General features: G+C 36.9%; 1 protein-coding gene across 12 annotated transcripts in view; it reads left to right on the top strand.

Annotated features, from left to right (window-relative positions):
* LOC106872539 (uncharacterized) overlaps positions 1 to 21,834 on the top strand; it is a 123,360-nt gene that overhangs the window by 59,250 nt on the left and 42,276 nt on the right. For 6 of the 12 annotated variants that reach the window (XM_089356006.1, XM_089356003.1, XM_089356002.1 and 3 more), the window contains exons 4-6: positions 15,350 to 15,705; positions 17,121 to 17,220; positions 20,112 to 20,171. In XM_089356006.1, the coding sequence (XP_089212132.1) occupies positions 15,350 to 15,705; positions 17,121 to 17,220; positions 20,112 to 20,171 (516 nt within the window). The remainder of the gene's footprint in view (positions 1 to 15,349; positions 15,706 to 17,120; positions 17,221 to 20,111; positions 20,172 to 21,834) is intronic. The other 6 variants (XM_089356004.1, XM_089356007.1, XM_089356005.1 and 3 more) reach the window with 1 other exon arrangement.

The raw sequence follows: 21,834 nt of genomic DNA, 5'->3' as shown, positions 1-21,834 counted from the left end.
ATTGTATATTATTTTTTGTTAATTATTAGATTCCTGTAATTGGGTAGAAGAAAGTTGGCAAAATGAAATTGTTTGGTCTTTCATTTCATGCTGAGACTTGTTTCGAAAAGATTTCTACATTGTAGAAAGGCATTTATTTTATTTGTTTATATTTCTAAAGATATGTGTTATCTTCAGAAAATAGGACAAAGTTCATGTAAAAACTACTCACATATGATAGGAGGCTTCAGTACAGTTTCCATTTACTAGATTTATTCACCAGGAATTAATTGGCCTTGGGCTATAGTAGAAGATACTTGCTGAAAATGCTGTGCAGTGGGATTGTAACTAAAACCTTGTGGTGCTGAAGCGAACCTCTTAATCATTCAACCAAACCTGAATTTAATTCATTTGTTTTAAAACTAATTCCGGAGAGTGTTTATTCAGTACAGTCTTAACTTTCGTATGTTGATTGTATCAGGAACTACTTACTATAAATTCTTTTTTAATTAACCCTGGAAAGTCAGGCTTGATCGTTAGTTCTAAGGCCATTGTTCTTCCACAGTACCATTAATTCGTCATTAATCTGGCTCTACAGCTACAACTCTTTAAACTTTCTACTCTAACCTACCCTCAACTCTGGTTAGTTTGGTTTTATGAGTCATGCCTAGTTTGTCTGGTTACTCTTGTGACAGTTTACACAATTAAATAAATACCTAACCAGCGAAATATTTAATTAACCAATCAATCTGAAGATGATAGAGAGGTGTAGCACCAGCTATCGGGCCTAGTTTAGGTAGAGTTGAGTGGATAAGAGGAAAGATTTGCCTCAGATAATGTGCTAAATTAATCTCCTTTAATTTGGTCCACTCATTTGACTGGGGCCATACTGGGGCATCACCTTGAAGGGTTTTTAGTTAAACAATTCAACCCCAGGGCTTATTTTTCTTTTCAGGTGTAGCATTTCTTCTCTCACTCACTTCTACTGAACCTCTAAGTTATGGAGAAGTAAACAAACCAACACTGGGAACCAAACACATGGGTTTGACAGTTTGACTGAGGTCTGGAGAGCCAGCGACTACACCAGACTCCAGTCTGATCTGGCAAAGTTTCTACAGCTGGATGCCCATCCTAACACCAACCATTTTGAGAGTGTAGTGGGTGCTTTTTACATGCCACCGGCACAGGGGCCAGTTAGGCGGGCCTGGCATTGATCACATTCAGATAGTGGATATAATAAATATATATATATATATATAGGTAGTGGGGGTCTCCGAAAGGGGTCCCAGGAAATACGTCCCTGCCTTCCTGAGCTAGTTTCCCACCACATTTCTTAAAAACTGTAGTAGAGGCCTTGGTCTTGGGACCACTCATGTCTAGAAACTGAGGTTGGTGGTAAGCAAAGGCATGCTCCCCGTAGAAAATCCACCTCCGAGAAGGCTTCATGATGGCAAAGGAGAATGGGCACCGGCCAGCCCAAAGATGCACTTGCCTACCTCGGTTGCTATGGCATTGAAATAGATCCAGCCACCCTTGTTAATGGGAACATAACCCAGATTTAAAACACTGGATGATGATGATATATACCGTAAATCCTTGAGTATAATACGCAGTGGATTAAATATTAAGTAAATTGCCTTTACATATTTATCACTTAGAAAATTTTGCTTAGAAAATATTTTTCATTTTTAACCTCGTATATCGTACGCACAAGAAATTTTGACCTTTAAATTTTGGGAAAAATGTGCGGATTATACTCGAGGATTTACAGTATATATATATATATATATCTATAATGAGTGTGTGTGTGTGTACATATGCATGCATATGTGAGTGTGTATAGGTTTGTGTCTCATTGCCTTGACATCGCATGCAATTCATTTCCCATATCTTGCCAAAACAAACCATGGGGAAATGCCTTTCTTTGAAATGAATGAGAATTGGTGATAGGAAGGGCATCCAGCCATGGAATGTATTTTCCAAACCATCCAACGGTGGAGTTTTAATATATATATACAAAATTTTTGTCCTTTGAGCAAAATTCCCCCCCCCCCCCCCCCCCAAAGGTGGGAAACTACTTTCCATCGTTTATTCTTGTTAAACTTGATAGAATCTCATTTGATAACAGTGAAAGTACAACAGCAGCATTTATTACATTGTAACTTAATACTTGTTTTTTACGAGTAGGAAGAAATAGCCTGAGTGTATTATACAAAAAGCAACAAAAAAATTGTATATACATCTATGATTTGATGAACAAAGAACCAAAAAAGAAAAAAATGGTACTGTTTACTGAAAAGTTGCCAATCTGGTTGAGCATTGTCAATTTAGGTGGTTGTGTTTCCACTGGCTTCATTCCATATTTACTCTGATGGTTGGAAGTATTTTTATTTGGGGGTTTCTCCTCTATTCTCATCTGTTATTGTTGGCATGGTTACTGGGGAGAAAGTTTAGCTCTCTGCTTTAATATCTGTGCTGTCATTAAACCTGCTAACCTGGAGTGGATTAGTTTCTGTTGGGGAAATCTCCCTTACTTCATTCACTGTAACAGAGAGTTGCAGGGTAGATACAGAATGGCTGGATTTAGGAGTTTCCTGGTTTGCTGGAAGGGGTTTCCCCTCTGAACACAAGTTGTTCTTGAAACAAATACAAAAACAAATAGAATGATGAGAAGAAAACTAACAACAACACTTGTTTCTGTTTTTAGCACAATACCTGAAATTTGAGTGAGGGGGTTAGTCAATTACATCCACCTCAGTACGCAACTGGTATTTATTTGAATTTTGTTTTTTTTAATTAACAATTGATCTCAGTAACGTTTTTCTCTTTTTTCTTTGAATCTATGAGAATGTCTTGATAAGACTCTTAGAATAATGCATCCATAGAATTGTTCTGACCAAGATGCAATACATGTTTTACTCCATTGCTTTCAGAAATCCATCTTTTACCAGAACTCTGTCACTCCTGTCATGTTAACTTCACACACACATACACACATGTGTGCGTGCACACACACACACAATACATATATTTTATATATGTACATATATACAAAATATGGGGATTTAGTTCACAGGTGATCTAAATGGATAGGTGTGCTGAGTAAGTGCTGGTACGGATTACCAGGGTTCCAAGCTCGTTACCGAGATGGAAGTTATGGAACTATGGAACTATTGCAGATTTCTGATATAGTGGATATAGATTTGTTAAAAAGGATAACAAACACTAAAGCAAGACATCTCAAGTCATATATGTTAGAATTATTAAAAATCAAAAATTAAAAATTGCTTAATGATTTAATAATTCTAACATATATGACTTGAGATGTCTTGCCTTGGTGTTTGTTATCCTTTTTATCAAATTTACATGTAGATATATATATATATATATATATATATATATATATATACATACATACATATGCATACTCTTTTATTCTTTTACTTGTTTGTCATTTGACTGCAGCCATGCTGGAGCACTGCCTTTAGTTGAAAAAATCAACTCAAGGATTTATTCTTTGTAAGCCTAGTACTTATTCTATTGGTGTCTTTTGCCGAACCACCAAGTTATAGGGATGTAAACACACCAACATTCGTTGTCAAGTGATGGTAGTGGGGACAAACATAGTCACACAAACACACACACACACGACGGGATTTTTTTCAGTTTTCATCTCCCATATCCACTCACACGGCTTTGGTCTGTGTATGAAACAGGGAAGCCTTTCTCTGCTGCACCCCATATGAAGCATAGTTTTTAACATCCGATTGTCTTGAACAGCCATTATTGAGTTACTTTATTAGAGACATTGGTTTTCTGACACATTTCAGAGACTCTTTAACTGCAGAAGCCGCAAACAACTCAAAGTATCTCCCATTTAAGAGTCTTGTTTCTCCATTTTTCATCAGATCTCATGACTTTCAAGATTCTCAAAATAACTCCTCTCATCACGTACTACCACATGCTATACGTTTCCTTCTCTGTTTTCCATTTTTTTGGCTGAAGGAAACTACTTCAGAAATATCACACCCTTCCGCATGAATGTGATTGGTGAGCAGAATTTTGATGACTACTTGAACCAGTGAGTGCGTGTGTGTGTGTGTGTGTGTGTGTGTGTGTGTGTGTGTGTGTGTGTGTAGACATGGCTGTGTGGTTAAAAAGTTCACTTCCTAATCATGTGATTATGGCTTCTGTCCCACTGTGTAATACTTTGGGCAAGTGTCTTCTATTGTAATCCAGAGCTGACGATAGCCTTGTGAGTGTATTTGGTTGATGGAAACTGAAAGAAGCCTGTTGTGTATATGCATATATGTGTGTGTGTGTGTGTGCTTGTATCGCCTCATCTTGACATTGTGCAATAGTTGCAATAGCAAACATCACCGTTGTACCAGCAGTGTCATTTGTTTGCAGTCTTCCATGAAGACATGTCTGGTCATTGTACTGTTCAGAATAAAGGAAATATTACTTTGCTTGGAAACAGGTGAGGGTTGTCAACAGGAAGGTCATCTGGGATTGGATGATCTGCCTCAATCAATTTCATTTGACCCGTGTAAACATGGAGAAGTGGATGCTTAAATGATGAAATACAGAGAGAGAGAGAGAGAGAGAGTTTGCTGAAGCATCTCATCACTACCTTCAGCCTTTATCTCCTTCAGCCAGATATCTCCTCTATGCAAGACACTTGTGCTCGTGCCTCTACCATACATCAGCCTTTAACACTTGGCATGAAGCCACCCACCTCCATCTTAGTGAGAACTTTTACTTTTTCCTTAATTTTTTTTTTTTTTTTGGTCTTGCAAGTTTGTGTTGCAATCTCATTAATACCAGTGGCTTATAAAAAACATCCAGTACACTCTAAAATGGTTGGCATTAGGAAGGGCATCCAACCATAGAAACCACATCAAAGCAGACATTGGAGCTCACAAACCTTGCAGCTTACAGATCCTGTCGACCTGTCCAACCCATGCTAGCATGGAAAATGGATGTTAATTGGATGATAATGATGATAATGATATATATTTGTTTTTTTGTTCAGTTATAATAAAAACAATTCTATTTAATCTGATGGGTGACTCTCTAATTTTGTACAAATTTATTTTTCTTAAACAAGAATATCATTATTGACAGTGACTTTGAACTTTTGGCCTATTAAGCCATCATTGGACACACACACACACATACACACACACGTGTGTATAGGAAAAATAGAAGTTGAAAATGCACTGAGAATAGTTAAAATATGTAAAGAAGATTACATAGGTCAAACAAATCTTACTCTAAGAAATAGATTGACCATTCACCGACAACAAATACAAGACCTCAGTACTTGACAGATTCCACTGAGTGGACACATAGACATATATGCAAAAAATAAGCCCTCCAAATTCCAGGTCTTCCTACTCGACCTATATTCAGTGAATACCACAGATGAAGCATGGATAAACAAAGGAAACACTTGAATACAAAAGTACAAACCAAGACCAAACAAACTTTAACAGAATACATACACTAATATTCACCCACCAAACTCATTCTACCACTTAACATGAGGAACCCACACAGCTAACAACCAAAGCTTTAGCCACTTTACTACATACAAATGTCTCCTGTCCACTCTCCCACCTGGCAGATTAAATTTAGAGTATCTTGAATGAAACTAAACAGGTTCTCTCAACCGTGTCGGCCTCCATTTTAGGTGCAAAATATACTGTCATGTAATACTAACGCATGGGCATAGCAGGAAACATGCAAAAGGTTCTAAACTTAATCACATGTTCATTCTCTATAAGCACTTGACAGAAAACATTCAGAGCATTGATTGTTTGGTACTGTCCCTAGACATGTTCAGTCAACTGTGTCAGCCTTAACTTACGACGCTAAACCTCTCTTGATACTAACACACAGAAGTCGCAGAGAATCCACAAAAAATTTTTAAGACCAGTCATGTGACTATCCTCTACCAATCCTGTTCAAAACTTATACTAATTTGGGCCATGAACTCCCCATAAAAATAGGGCAAACTTCAAACACCAGTCAGAAGCAAAACAACTGCAACATAAGCCACGGAAACTGTGGAACTGGTTAAAACTTTAAATATTTAAATATAATAAAAAATATTTTAACTATTCTCAATACATTTTCAACTTCTATTTTTCCTATATTTCTACCCATGTGGAATAAAATAACTTTGTTTTCTCTCTCTAGCACACACACACACGCACACACACACTCTCTCTCTCTCTCTCTATATATATATATATATATATACACACACACACACACACACACACATGTAAATATATAGAAGCATCTGATGTGATGGACATTTCCTACATGTCCACTAATCTTTAAGTCATGTGGAGCTGAGTCAAACTATTATTAAACATATATGTAGCTACTACTAAATGTATTGAGTGCTCCATTTTTTCCTTTGTTCACTCATACACACACACACACATATATATATATATATAAAATCTTCACCATTGTTTAATGTATCTGGTCTTTCCTTTATCTGGTTCATTGTTCTTGCCTCAAGTGTTTTTTTTTCCATCCTTATATCCTCTCCATCTAATTTTCTTAAAGTCACAACCAACCTAGAGGTAACTGTCCTCCATTGCTGATTGACGCCTGTAATTTACTGGTCAACCTAATCAAAGCAACACTGCATCACTGTCCACTTTCTTTACATGGAATGACTCACATCAATAATAATAATAATAATAATAATAATAATAATAATAATAATAATAATAATGATAATATTGTTGTCATTGTCCCATTGTTGATTCTATTTCTTTCTTCCTTCTACTTCCTTCATGTTAAATAATTAAATCTAAATTCATTTCGTGTCAAGTGCCTGCCCTACATTTTACAGACTAAAGTTACAGGCTATTATCTCACACATTCTGCCACAGTTCAATGTGTTACTTAAGTTGGACATCAGTCAGTGTTTTCTCTATTGTCAAGTCTGATTGCTGTTGTGATGCTACTCAAGTTTCACTTGCTTCTCAACCTCATGGTTTCTTGTTCAGTCCCATCGTGCAGCACCTTGGGCAGTTTATTTTCTACTTTTGACCCAGGTTGACAAAAGGCTTGTAAGTGGATTTGCTAGACAGAAACTGAAGAAAACTTATTGTGTGTGTTGGTAAACTTTATGATTAGTACACAACTAGTAAGACATGTGTATCATAAAGAGACAAGTTGTATGAAAACACTGCAAGTTTTGGTCGAGCGACTGACTTTATTTAGCATAAAAGACTCTTTATTGAATTGGTAAACAAACAGAAAGTCAGTGATTCTCCTTCCATCCATTATTTTCTGGATATTTCCATTGAAATATACTCCAGCCTTTGAACTAGCATTTTAAAATGGCTGCACTGAGAAGATAAAGTTTATATATACATCATCATCATCATCATCATCGTTTAACGTCTGCTTTCCATGCTGGTATGGGTTAGACAGTTTGACTGAGGACTGGCGAGCCAGAAGGCTGCACCAGGCTCCAATCTAATCTGGCAGAGTTTCTGCAGCTGGATGCCCTTCCTAACGCTAACCACTCTGAGAGTGTAGTGGATGCTTTTACGTGCCACCAGTATGAGAACTAGCCAGGAAGTACTGGCAATGACTACACTCAAAAGGTGATTTTTACGTGCCACCTGCACAGGAGCCAGTCCGGTGGCACTGGCAACGACCACGTTCAAATGTTGTTATTTTAGTAAATTCTTCATTATTTTTAACCTTAATTAATGTGAATATATTTGAACAGAAATATGGTAACAAAAGGGTTTAGAATAGTTGGTAATTATCTTAATCTTATTAAACACAGTAACTTCCCCTCCACCCCCACCTTTTTCAATCCTCAATGGCAAACACTGCTTTAGTGTTCTGGAGGTTGTTGACCTGTTCAACACTGACATGAAGTGTTTTTGACAGGGACAGTTTTAGGTTTTAAGTTGTCTTTCAATTTCATTCTTGAGAAATATTTAAAAAAGGCTGTTGTTGTTGTTGTTGTTAAGGCTTCACTAGTCAGGAGACACTTCATTGAATGAGAATGGACACAGTCACATAACTTAATGAAACAGATCATTAACGACTCTTCGAGAAATGACCTTCAATTAAACTGATGAATATTAAGAATGTCTCTTGGTAATTTCAGTTTTATGAGATGTCAGAGATAAACTCTGCTGCTGCTGCTGCTGCTGCTACTACTACTACTACTACTACTACTACTACTACTACTGGTGAATGCCATATGATAGGAAGGATAACCCAAGCAATAAGTTTTAACAAGGGCTAAGCTTCTGTTCTTTTCTATCTGGGATCAAATGTCATTGATGGATGGAGTCTGTCATGTCTCTTTGCTTCCCCAAATCGTTTTACTAACATTTTTCATAATTCCATTTTTCTAATGCCCTATTTGCTTCCTGTATCAAAGACACAATAGAACATCTCTTGCTTCAGTTCAATGTAGCATGTGATTTCCGGTTGAGTCCCATTGTGTGGCACTTTAAGCAAGTGTCTTTCTGCAGAGCTTTGGGTGGGGGTGCAGTAGCTTGAAGTGAAGTTGTACAGAAATTTATTGAATGTGTGTGCATGTGCGCATTTATACCAGCTTGGGATGCAATCAAATGGAAATACTTTGTGCACCGAGTATTATTTCAGTTGTGGTACTTATTTCTGACACCAAATCATCTCTACTAATGCTACCATGCACTTTGCATCTTGTTTCCTATGGGAATGATTATATATTAGACAGATTACAATTGACTAAAATCCTCAAAGAAAGCTTTGTCTCTCTGTGTGTGCGTATATATCATCATCATTGTTTAACGTCCATCTTCCATGCGTGCATGGGTAGGACTGTTCACAGGAGCTGACTAAGCAGAAGATCTACCCAAGGCTACTGTGTCTGTTTTGGCCGGGTTTTTACAGCTGGATGCCCTTCCTAACGCCAACCACTCTACAGAGTGGACTCGGTGCTTTTTTACATGGCACTAGCATAGGTGAGGCTAGTTTTGGCATGATTTTTATTGCTGGATACCCTTCCAAATGCCCACCGCGTTTCAGTGTGGATTGGATGCTTTTAACATGGCACCAACACTGGCAGGGTAACCAAGTAACTCACAAGACAAGGGATAATGAGAGGGAAAGGGGGCAGTTGAGGAGGGGAACTCGTGTCAGAAGATGAAAGGTTAGAGGATAACAAAGAGGCAGAAACAGGTGTCTTGCTATAACGGAGGGGGCATTGAGGGAGGAGATCCAATATCAGATGCATGTAGGTATCTATGAAAATGAACTCAAACCAAGTAACGATATTTCAAATGCATTTTATACGTACATTTCAGATAATTATGTGATAAACTGAATGGAAATTTCATCTTTTACACCAAATCTTCCTCAGTTAAGACACATGAAAATATTTTGGTTTGTCTGAACTGAAGAAGAGTTTGCATAACAGATGAAATTCCCTTTTTATCTATTCTTTTAGTCTTTTACTCTTTTTCCTGTCCCTCTCTCACATTTTAACCGCTCAACGCTTGGCATAAAACCTCCTCCCTTAATATTACACCTCCTTTCAGTCAAGGGGCCTTGTCTGGTGAGTTACTCGGTGCCTTTGCTAGTCTTGGTACCTTGTGAAAAGCACCCAGTACACTCTGGAAGGGCACACAGCTGTGGAAACCTGCCAAAGCAGACTTTGCTTCTCTATTCAGTCCTCTGCTTGGTTCATTCCTGTCGAACCATCCAACCCATGCCAGCAGGGAAGACGGACTTCAAAAGATGATGATATATATATATATATGTGTGTGTGTGTGTGTGTGTGTGTGTGTGTGTGTATAAATATTAGAGCTATATGTATATATGTATGTGTAAATGCCATGAATATGTATATATTCGTGACTATGTATTAAAACCATGTTTTTTGGTGATGTTAAATATAAAAGTACATCATCCTTCTGTGGCTGTTGGTAACTTTAGTTCCTTTAACCCTAACCCCAACCCCAACCACAATCAATATCCTGTATTTTCGTATCCAGACCTTCCTCCCATTGTTCATTGTCATCCAGCTAATTTGATTTTAATCTAACATATTTTCGCTCCTGTTGCAATTATTTTCTCATTAGTAGAGACAGGGGGGGGGGGGGCGGGTTCTTGAATGTCCTTTCAACCACTCCACCATTCAGAACATGTTCCGCTATCTCTGACTTCTCTCTGCGTAAAAAATTTGGTCACATTTCCTCTATTAACTGCAGGAAATTCAGGAACAGCATCAGCAGCATCAGCAGCAGCAACAAGGCCAGGAAGAATCCCAAAGCGATAAGATGTCCCATCCTTAGATTGGTGCTGTTGCTCCTGTATGGCTTCTCTTTATGTTTAACACTAAAAATAATAAAAAAGGATTATTGGCTTAGGGATTAAAGGGATTAACTGGAAATAATCATTTATGACCTGAGCATTGTTTATATGACATTATTGTTGTAATCTTTTACTAGTTTCAGTCATTAGACTGTGGCCATGCTGGGGCAGCACTGCCTTGAGGAATTTTAGTTGAACAGATCAACCCCCCCCAATACTTAATTTTCTTTTTAAATGTGGTGCTTATTCTATCAATCTCTCTTACAGTTAAGTTACAGGGACATAAACACACACACACACACACACACACAAAGCAGGCTTCTTTCAGTTTCTGCCTACTAAATCCACTTACAAGAATTTGGTCAGCCTGAGACTATAACAGGAGACACTTGCCCAAGGTGCTACACAGTGAGAATGAACCTGCAACCATGTGGTTGAGAAGCAAACTTCTTACACTGCCATTCCTGCGCCTGAAGAATATTCTTCTTAGCATGCAGTTTCTGGTGGTTACTTGCTAGTGACAAAGCTCAGAGTGTCAGAAATCTGTATTTCGCAATACCACCACGGCTGCTGGACAGTTTTCATCTGCTGCTGCCGTTATATTTCTGTGTTTCTTAATGCTGTATGATTATGGAAGGTATTTTCTCGAGACGAATACTGCAAAGTAGTTGTATGCTGTCAACTTAATGTGACAATCCCATGAAGGGAATAAGGACACAGGAACTGTGTCAAGGCAGACGGGAAGCGGTGCAGCTTCCTAAGGCTAAATAGCAGTAGTGTTATTCCCTTCAGGGGACTGTCACATTAAGTTGACAGCATACAACTACTTCATCGTATCACTACTGCATAAATCTCTCTGAGAGATTTAGAAATGTATTATTTCTAAAAAAAACGAATACTGCAGTTTAAAAGAGTTTCAATAATCGATCTGCTTTGAGTATGATATATAGATTGCTATTTTAATCTGTTTTTCTAAGCTTTGAACATGGTTGAAGAAATGAGGAAGAATAAAAATAAGCTTGCAGCTATTTACAATCTATTGTTGAGTCATTAGTAAACCTTAATTAGTTTACGTAGAGTGTGTGTGGAGGAGGGGGAGCAGCTTGTTTATTTATTTATTTTTTTTTTAACTGCAGCTATTTGGTGTTTATCACATTTCCTCACTTCTGTTTGGAGCAATAATCTACTTTCAGTACCTTCCTGGTTTTTATCTCCTCATTGATCTATTAGTTGTTGTAAGGATAGTTGGTACTGTCATATTTATTGTAGGCAACAATCAATTTCAGTGTCCGTGACTTAGGTATGGTCTGTGTGAATATGAGTGTACATGTGTAAGTGTGAGTGCGTGTATGTGCATGTGATTGTGTGTGTGTGATTTACATGTGTGTGCTTGTATGTGTGTGTGTGCTATATTTTGTTATTAATGGAGCTACCATAATTAATCTTGTCTTTCTTGACCAGAGCTGCTCATTATCATAAAGATTGTTTTTCTTCTTCATTCTGCTGGTGAATTTAATTAACTAAAATGTCTTCTCTCACTACATCCATTATACCATCACCCACTTCTCTATGTATCTTGCATGCTGCAGGCCTCCCTGGGTACTCCTTCCTCTGCCTCATCACCCGTTCTCATCTAGTCTTCAAGGGTAAATTAAGGTAGTTGTATAATCAAATTGTGGCTTTTTCTGTCTGTCTTTGTTGTCAGGCATAGGCTTGGCTGTGTCATTAAGAAATTCAATTCTCAACCACATGATTCAGGGTTCAATCCTACTGCATAGCACCTATGGCTAGTGTTTTCTATTATAGCTCTAGGCTGACCAAAGTTTTATGAACGGATTTGGGAAACGGAAATTGAAAAAAGCTTGTTGTGTGTATCTTTATGATCCTTTGTCTCAACCGTTCATGGTAATTGTAAACAAATGTCATAGTCATAGTTTTTAAAAAATCGAGGTGTGGCTGTGTGGTAAGAAGTTTGCTTCCCAACCTCATGATCCCTGGTTCAGTCACACTGTGTGGCAACTTGGGTAAATGTCTTTTATAGCCTCAGGTCAACCAAAGCTTTGTAAGTGGATTTGGTAAAGGGAAACAGATAGAAGCCCGTCATGTGTGTGTGTTTATGTCCCTGTAATTAGTGGTTCGGCAAGGGTCAATATAATAAGAACCAGGCTTAAAAAACACATAGGTGCTGAGGTTGATTTGTTTGCCTAAAATTCTACAAGACACTGCCCCAGTATGGGCTGCAGTCTAAATGATTGAAACATATAAAAGATAAGATATTTTCATAATGAAATATTACAAGAAATTCTATTACAAAAGATTTTAAAATATTTAGTGCATTGTAGAAGAAAAACCAGCTTATTGCACACAAGTTTTAACAACAGGATCTTATATGGACCTCCAAGGGGCATATGTACCCTAGCCCAGGTCATATTCCCCCTCCCCCCCAACAAGGGTCGTCTGTACCCCAGTTGAAAACCATTGGATTAAACTGTTCCCAATCTTTGCGTCATATATTATATACTCTGTGAAGTTTGCTGGAGATTGTGTGGGCGTTGCTTTTATTGAAGCTGTTGTTGAAATTGTTTCTCTGTAACTTGTTCCACTGAATTATATGAATGAATATCCTTTATTAACTAACATTTGTTTTATCTTATTGATTTCTTATTCTATTGATCTCTTTTTGTAGTGCTGCCTTTGTGAATGAAAAATTAAAGACCCCTTTTTAGTAACGGGTGTTGGATTTATAGCTAAACTATATATATATATATATAATATATATGTATATATATATATATATATATATATATATATATATATATATATATATATATATATATATATATATTTATATATAGTTGAGGTGTGTTTTGTTAAGAATGTATAATAGTACAAATAGAGCTCGTTCACCCTTAGAATTCTCACACCGAGGTATGATTGGGTCCTTCACGAAATATCTACTAAAGGTAATTTTAGTCCAAGTTGAGCTGTAATTTTGTACGTACACACAAGAAGTGACATAATTTGTGCAGAAGTTTTACCTAGAGTGTGTGTGCATGCATGTGTGTATGTGTGTGTGTGTTTGTGTGTACATAAAAGGAAGTTATTTTAGAACCAGAAGCAGTCAAGGGTAGTGGGAAATGCAGCTTGCCAAAAGAAGGGGAAACTTATTTAATTTTATTTACCATCCAAATATGGCATACCTTCACAGAAAACAGACTTAAATTGGTAGCTGAATGATTACTGAATTTGTTGATACCTCATTTGTTAAAATTGACAACTCAGTTTTTGAATCCATAAGGAACACCCCTCTCCCACAAAAACAAAAAAACCGAACTCTCTTTTATATTATAAGATATATAAGTGAACATTGGCTGCCCCTGTCTATGTTTAGACATGGGTTAGAGTTTTCAGCACAGACTCTAGTGGATTATGTAAGTTTGTTAAGCTTAAATCTATATTTAACAATTGGCTGGATGTTTACTTTAGTGATGGAGTGGAGAATGGAGTTTATGAGGCGTTGTGACATTTGTAAGAGAGGTTACACATCTGGGCTGTGGTTTGATTCGATCTCTACTTTACATATTAGAGTGTATCTATGCGATTGTGTGTACTCATATACACCAATGGCCAGAAAAAGATACAATTTGCAACACAGCTCCACATATGATGCACTTTTGAAAATCAAATGTAAAATCAGTTAAGTGTGTGTGAGTGTTAAGATTCAAATAAACCTTCATATATTCTCTGTATTTTCAACTTTTATTAAAATTTTGTACAACTTATTGTTTGGACTAGCAACGCACCGATAATGGTGTTTACATACCGAAGGGCTTCGTAAAAATTATTAATTATTAATTTATTAATAAATTAATAAATTGATAATCCTTTACCCTTTTATTTGTATATATATATATATATATATATATATACAGATTCAGATGAATATGGTACTTAAGTTGAGGCACCAAAATTTAGTACGGTATTATCCATACAATTTCAAAATAAGGTAATTAAAATCAAAATAAGCAACAAGGATATCCTTGTTGCTCATTTTGATTATATGTACATATATATATAGCAATAATAAATCTCTGAGCAAGACGTGAACAGTAGCAGCACGACATTGTGGAGTTTATTTGCCACCTAAATGTGGCTGACCATAAAGGGACGATGCTACTGTAGTTTATAGCCCCAGGAAGACATCTCTTCCAGCTGCCTATTGACACACTGTCTGTGCCCTGTCAGTATTTGCAAAGGGAAATCGTCCTTCCCATCTCCAGCCTGACATGATACACACGGACCCGCGCTGATGATGGGTCAATACCCAGAAACCCGGGACCGTGTGTTTCACGTCAGGCTGGAGATGGGAAGGACGATTTCCCTTTGCAAATACTGACAGGGCACAGACAGTGTGTCAATAGGCAGCTGGAAGAGATGTCTTCCTGGGGCTATAAACTACAGTAGCATCGTACCTTTATGGTCAGCCACATTTAGGTGGCAAATATACCTCACGATATATATATACATACATGTATATATATATATATATATATATATATATATATATATATATATATATATATATATATAAATTGTTACTAATCTAAACAAGTGTGTATATATCATCATCATTTAAAGTCTGCTTTCCATGTGTATATATACACACAGGTGTATACAAATACATGTACACACACACACATGTATGGGCTATAAAAACTGACCAAGGACTAAGTTTCAAACAGCTGCAGTGGAGTTGTGTTAGTGACCAGGTACAGTAAAAATACTGACCGCTCACAAAATAAATGAAAACTACCAATAACAGTTTTGTGTGTCTTTTAAATGGCTAAAATGCCTCTTCCATGCTGTAATATGTATGTATCTTGTATATTAATTACACTTGCACACATGCACCTCTTCCGTGTTTGTGTGTGCACATAAAAGTTGTACACTTTGAAATGATCAATTTTATCTTAATTATCTTATTGTTTATTTTGAATTTGTTGTCTAATTTCAGGGGTGGAGAATGCTTCCCAAGAATTGACGTCTTCCCCCACCACTTCACAGTCAAGTCTTAGCGGTGACGGCGGAGTAGAAAATAGCGAGGAAGGAGAGTATGACCGTTTCGAACAGAGTCAGTCACAGCAGTCAGAACCCAAACCACAGCAGCAGCAACAACAACAGCAGCAACAGCAACAGCAGCAGCAACAGCTACACGACCAGGAAGTATCAGAGGGGGATAAGACGTCCCATTCTCAGATCGGTGCTGTTGCTCCTGTGTGGGTTCCAGATGCAGATGCCCCCAATTGCATGCAATGTGAAGCCAAGTTTAGATTCACAAAGCGCAGACATCATTGCAGGGCTTGTGGCAAAGTTAGTAGATGTTCCACTACCTCGTTAGCCTTTTTCTTCTAATTATATCAGCAGGGTCTTTACCGTTGTCTTTGTCGTTATGTCTATTTGTTGGGTTAGAGGAAGTGATGGTGTGCATGATTCAGGAAATAATTGTAATAATAATATTTTTTATCATAAATGATCTTGACAATCTTTTTACTTTACATAAAATATTCTTTACATTTATTGCCGTTTATTTACGAGTATTATAAATTTTATAGGTGAAATATTTTTCTGGAAACAAGTGTTTAGTATTTAAATTCTTATATTTGTGTTTGTGGAACTGATAAACTAAATACAGTTTATGATAAAAATTTGCAGTTTTATTTTGACTGAAATACCTGCGTCTTCAGAGCAAAAAGTTGTTCGCCTACTTTACCATCTCTGACTGTTACTCACTCCCACTCCATTTCTTGTTTTACTCTTCTTTCCCTAGCGTGACTGATAAGACATACATTACATTTTATTATTTGTTATATATATGTGTGTATATTGACTGACTGGTCTCCGTTTGAGCTAACCTCAGCAAACACAGATTTTGGTAGTTTATTAGCTGTGAAGTCATTTCTAAATGCAAAGGCATCCTCCTCAAACCAATTCTTTTATATTCAGTATATTGAAGTATATTTAACCCTATATTGTCTTGTAAAACTTAAGGGATATAGCCCTTGTTTTCTGCTATACAGAGAGTGCTTACCACTGTTGCCAGTGCTCATTGAATTGAGCAGTTATCTAAGCCTAAGAGCTAAGTTAAGAGCTAAGACTGTTCAGTTTTATACTGCCAATCGATAACAAGGTGTAAATTGGCCAGTTCCACTCCACAGCAAGATTATGCATTAATAATAAAACTATACTTTGCTGTGTGTTTACCCTATTGCGCATCTTCAAATTAGTTACATCATGTTTTGCTAATGTCCTTAATGTAATATTATTATTCTATGAGTAAGGTATATTTAATAGCATCCTGTTTCGCATGTAATTGTGTATATTTTATGGTTTAGATATAAGTAGCTTTAGTAATTTCAAAATTCAAACAAAAGATTCAATGTAATTGTAATTATTCTCAGATAATTGCTAATTATTTCTCAACTGTAACCTCAAACAATTTTTCCCACTTTGTAACTTTAAAACTATTTCACGCTTACACACTCTCTCTCTCTCTCTCTCTCTCTCTCTCTCTCTCTCTCTCTCTCTCTCTCTCACTCTCCTCATACTGCAAATATTCTTTCACTTCTTATCATTTTATTCGGCATTTTGCTTGTAGACTTCCTTAATGCATATCTCGTATCCTCTTTCTTTTTTAATATCACTGCTCTGAACACTGACTTGAGTCTGTGAAAAACTGACTACAATGACTCATGGAAACACTCAACAATCCTCGCTTTTCTCTTCAGGTGTTCTGCTCAGCATGTTGCAGCATGAAAACAAAGTTACAGTACATGGAGAATAAAGAAGCACGCGTCTGTTTAGCCTGCCACCAACTTATTAATATCAGTGAGTACTCCTTCCCTCCCTTCTCCCCAACCCCCACTTGAATTCCTTTTTTATGCAATTCCTTTTTCCATGTCACCTGTTTTTTTTTGTGTGTGTTTTACTTTACTGTTGTTTGTTAATACTTAAATTTTAACATGTTTAATTGTAAATTTAGTTTTGGGAAAACAGTATCATTGGACTAAACAGTGAAATAATATTTATGTGGAACTCTTTTGGTATGTGTGTGTGTACATATATATATATATATATATATATATGTGTGTGTGTGTGTGATATATATGTGTATATATATGTGTGTACACATATATATATATATATATGTATATAATCATAAATATATATATATGTATGTGTGTGTATATATATATATGTATCTATCAGTACCGCTGGACCGGCCCTCGTGCCAGTGGCACGTAAAAAGCACCCACTACACTCTCGGAGTGGTTGGCGTTAGGAAGGGCATCCAGCTGTAGAAACTCTGCCAGATCAGATTGGAGTCTGGTGTAGCCATCTGGTTCACCAGTCCTCTGTCTAATCGTCCAATCCATGCTAGCGTAGAAAGCGGACTTTAAATGATGATGATAATGATGATGTGTGTGTGTATATATATATAGATATAAATATGTATGTATGTGTGTATATATAAATATATATGTGTATAAATATATATGTATGTGTGTGTATATATAAATATATATGTTTATAAATATATATGTATGTGTGTGTATATATATATAAATATATATGTATATAAATATGTGTATGTGTGTATATACATATATATATATACACACACACACACACACACACACACACGCTTTTCTTTTTGTAATGGATTAATATTTATTGAACACTAATTATAAATCATGTTGCTAATAACTTTGTATATTTGTGAAGTTGACAGCAGAATTGCTAAACTTCCGTTTGCCAGTATTTTATGTTAGTTTATCTTCGTCAGGACACTTAATTTTACAGAGGCTGATATTTATGAATTGCGTGCACCTATCCATGTTGTGTTGTATGCCGCTTCTGGGTCAGATTTATTTAACTCTTCTATATTTTGTAACAGCTAAGCTAAAGCATTTTGCAATATTATCATCATCATCATAGTGAGCTGGCAGAATCGTTAGCATGCTGGGTGAAATGCTTAGTGGTATTTCATCTACCGCTACATATTGAGTTCAAATTCCGCCGGGGTTGACTTTGCCTTTCATCCTTTTAGGGTCGATAAAATAAGTACCAGTTGAGTACTGCGGTCGATGCTATCCCTTAAAATTGCTGGTTGTGTGCCAAAATTTGAAACTAATATTGTTGTTGTTGCTGTTATTTGGATGGTTTGACTTAAGGCTGGTAAGCCATGAGGCTGCACCAGGCTCCAATCTGATCTGGCAATGTTTCTACATCTGGATGCCCTTCCTAACGCCAACCACTCCGAGAGTGTAGTGAGTGCTTTTTACATGCCACCAGCACCGGAGCCAGTCAGGCGGTACAGGCATCGGCCATGTTTGGATGGTGCTTTTTATGTGCCACCGGCACGGGGAGCCAGTCAGGTGGCTCTGATGGTTTAAGTTGGCTTCAGCTCCAAGAATAGATAATTCTTTCTTTTATTCTTTTATTCTTTTCAGTTATTTAACTGCAGCCATGCTGGAGCACCACCTTTAGTCAAGCAAATTGACCCCAGGAGTTATTCTTTGTAAGCTTAGTACTTATTCCATCGGTCTCTTTTGCCGAACCGCTAAGTTACAGGGAGGTAAATACACCAGCATCAGTTGTCAAGCAATGGTGGGGGGACAAACACACAAACACACACACACACACATATATTTTGTATGACAGGCTTCTTTCAGTCACAAGGCCTTGGTCGGCCCGAGGCTATAGTTGAAGACACTTGCCCGAGGTGCCACGCAGTGGGACTGAACCCAGAACCATGTGGTTCATGAGTAAGCTACTTACCACACAGCCACTCCTGCTATGAATACAAAGAATCTCAGAAATATTTCTACCTTCATTTCATGGAGTATTTTATTCAGTTTATTATTTTCTAAATGAAAGATTTTATAAAATTGCACATTTGCAGAGTTCTATGAATTCCTCTCTTCCGGACAGAGAAAGACTCCTTTAGTTTTGGATTTGATTCTCCCAAAGAAATTTCTGATCCCTTTGGCATCAATAACTTGGAAATGTTTCCAATGTTTTCTTTTTACCAAACCAATGTACAGATGTGGTTGTTGTTGTTGTTGTTGTCGTTGTCGTTGTTAAGAATCCAGGTTGCACAATGTTTTTCTAGACTCAACTAATGACGCTTCTCTCATTTTTCTCTGACCTCACAAAAAGGGGAAAATGAATTCTCTGTATCTTTGCTAATTCTCTTCTCTTTTGTTCTTTCACTTGTTTCAACGATTTGACTGTGGCCATGCTGGGGCACTGTCTTGAAGAAGTTTAGTTGAACGAATTGACCCCAGCGCTTATTATTTTGTTTTTTAAAGCCGGGTACTTATTCTGTTGGACTTCTTTGCCAAACTGCTATGTTATGTGGATGTAAATACACCAATACCGGTTGTCAAGTAGTGGTGGTGGGGACAAACACATGCACACACACACACACACACACACACACACACACACACACACACAGACACACACACACACACACACATGCAACAGGCTTCTTTCAGTTTTCATCTACCAAATCTGCTCCCAAGGCTTTGGTTGGCCTGAGGCTATAGTAGAAGACACTGTGTGGGACTGAACCCACAATCATGTGGCTGGGAAGCAAACGTCTTACCACACAGCCACGCTTGTGCCTATCTTATTAATTCTATTCTATTTATTATTTTTTTTTTGCTGCTTTTTGTTCTATTCCATGCCATTCTGTTTTGTTTTTCTCTCAGGAGAGCTGGCCCTTGATAACCTTGTTATAACCAAGTCTTGTTGTAAGGAAGACGTGAAAGGTTTGATGTGCAACCTGTTTATTTTAGCATGTTTTGTTCTATTTTTTTTATTCTGTCCTATCTTGTTTCCTTTCCCTTTTCTTGTCCCCTCCACAGGTTGTTGTCAGTGGCTAACATTACCTTTGTGTTGTTTGATTAGTTTCCTTGAAAAACAAAAACTGAAAAACAAAACAAAACAAAAAAAAAAATCGAAAACAAAAGAAAAGTCATAACTATTTAATTTGATCTGAAAACTGTTATTCCTTCAGAATTTCCCTGCTGACATTTGCTCATCAATTTAGCCACACTCTATCATTATCACTGTAAATCTTATTCGCAGGTCTTTGATTAATCTCTTTCATTTTACGGTAATTCATTAGTGAATAATGTTATGTTGAGAGTAAGTTCCATTTCCTCTGATTCATCTTTGGTTTTTCGTACATCATCAGTAATACGGGTATATGGCGTAGTGGTTAAGAGTGCGGGCTACTAACCCCAAGATTCCGAGTTCGATTTCAGGCAGTGACCTGAATAATAATAATAATAACATCGTAAAATACCTTAGGAATGAGAACCCAGGTTCGAAATTTCCCCAAGGCACCTGATGAAGGCTGGAGGGTATATAAGCTGAAATATTGTGTTAACAAACAAGATGCGGACAAATATCCATCAAATGTAAATAATGTATCATCAGTAATGTTTCTTGAGATCATTAGGTATTTTGGGTTTTCCGACAATCCAACCTTCTCACCTCGTGTTAATCAAGCCCCAGCTTGTGTTTGGTCAGCCATACCTCGGGAACCTTTCCAGGGTTCATGCCATTGCATTCACAACCTTGAAGCTACCTTTGCTGCTTCAACTGTTAACCTGATGGCCTTCTACCTACAGGTCCCTGTGATGCTCAGCATGGTGAAAGTCCTGCAGAGGGATTGGCCTTCAAACCCTCTCCTTCGCACCTTGATGGGGTCATGGATTGTTTTCAATCCATTGCTTTGGCGTGACTCCACCAGCTCAATGAAAAGACTGATGTTGTTGTTTTATTGATATGATATCTGGATCCACTTTTAATTAAAAGAGTAATTACTGTAAATAAAGAAATTATGGTGTTGTACATAAGTTGATAATTAAAAAAATAAGAATTAGAATTCTTCGGTCAGACCAAGTGCTGTGAGCATGAGTTGCTGTTGTATTTTAAGTGAGTAGAAAACTTTGAATTGAAAGAGGTCAAGTGGAAGTCTTTAGTCCTCTCGCCAGCAATGAATCCTGTTCAACGATGTCAACATCTAGAGCAGTTGTTGTCATTATGACTTTCCTCGTTTAGTTCTAAATAAAGTAACTCAAGTGTTTCATTGTGACTTAATGTCTCCAGACACCCAACTCCACTTTTCAGAGTTAAGTTTTATTAATGAATTTATCTTTAAAATAAACTTTGTATTAAGTTTATTTTTAAAATTTCTATTGCAAATTTTATACAAGAATATATTTGGACAGATTTGTTTTTCTCGCAAAAAAAATCCCTTTCATTTCGTAACTCTCACAGAAATTCATAATTGGACCTTTCCATTGATGCCCTGTTACAAATATAAAGAATCAGTCACATTTTTCACACACAATTATTTTTTATCTCTCCAAGTAATTTTATTAATTTATTTGGTACAAGAGTGCTGACTTTACCATTTATTTG

Source organism: Octopus bimaculoides, chromosome 8, assembly GCF_046866305.1.
Source record: "Octopus bimaculoides isolate indiv1 chromosome 8, ASM4686630v1, whole genome shotgun sequence".
NCBI lineage: Eukaryota > Metazoa > Mollusca > Cephalopoda > Octopoda > Octopodidae > Octopus > Octopus bimaculoides.
The sequence above is the reverse complement of the archived record's forward strand: the minus strand, read 5'-3'. Positions and strand labels throughout refer to the sequence as shown.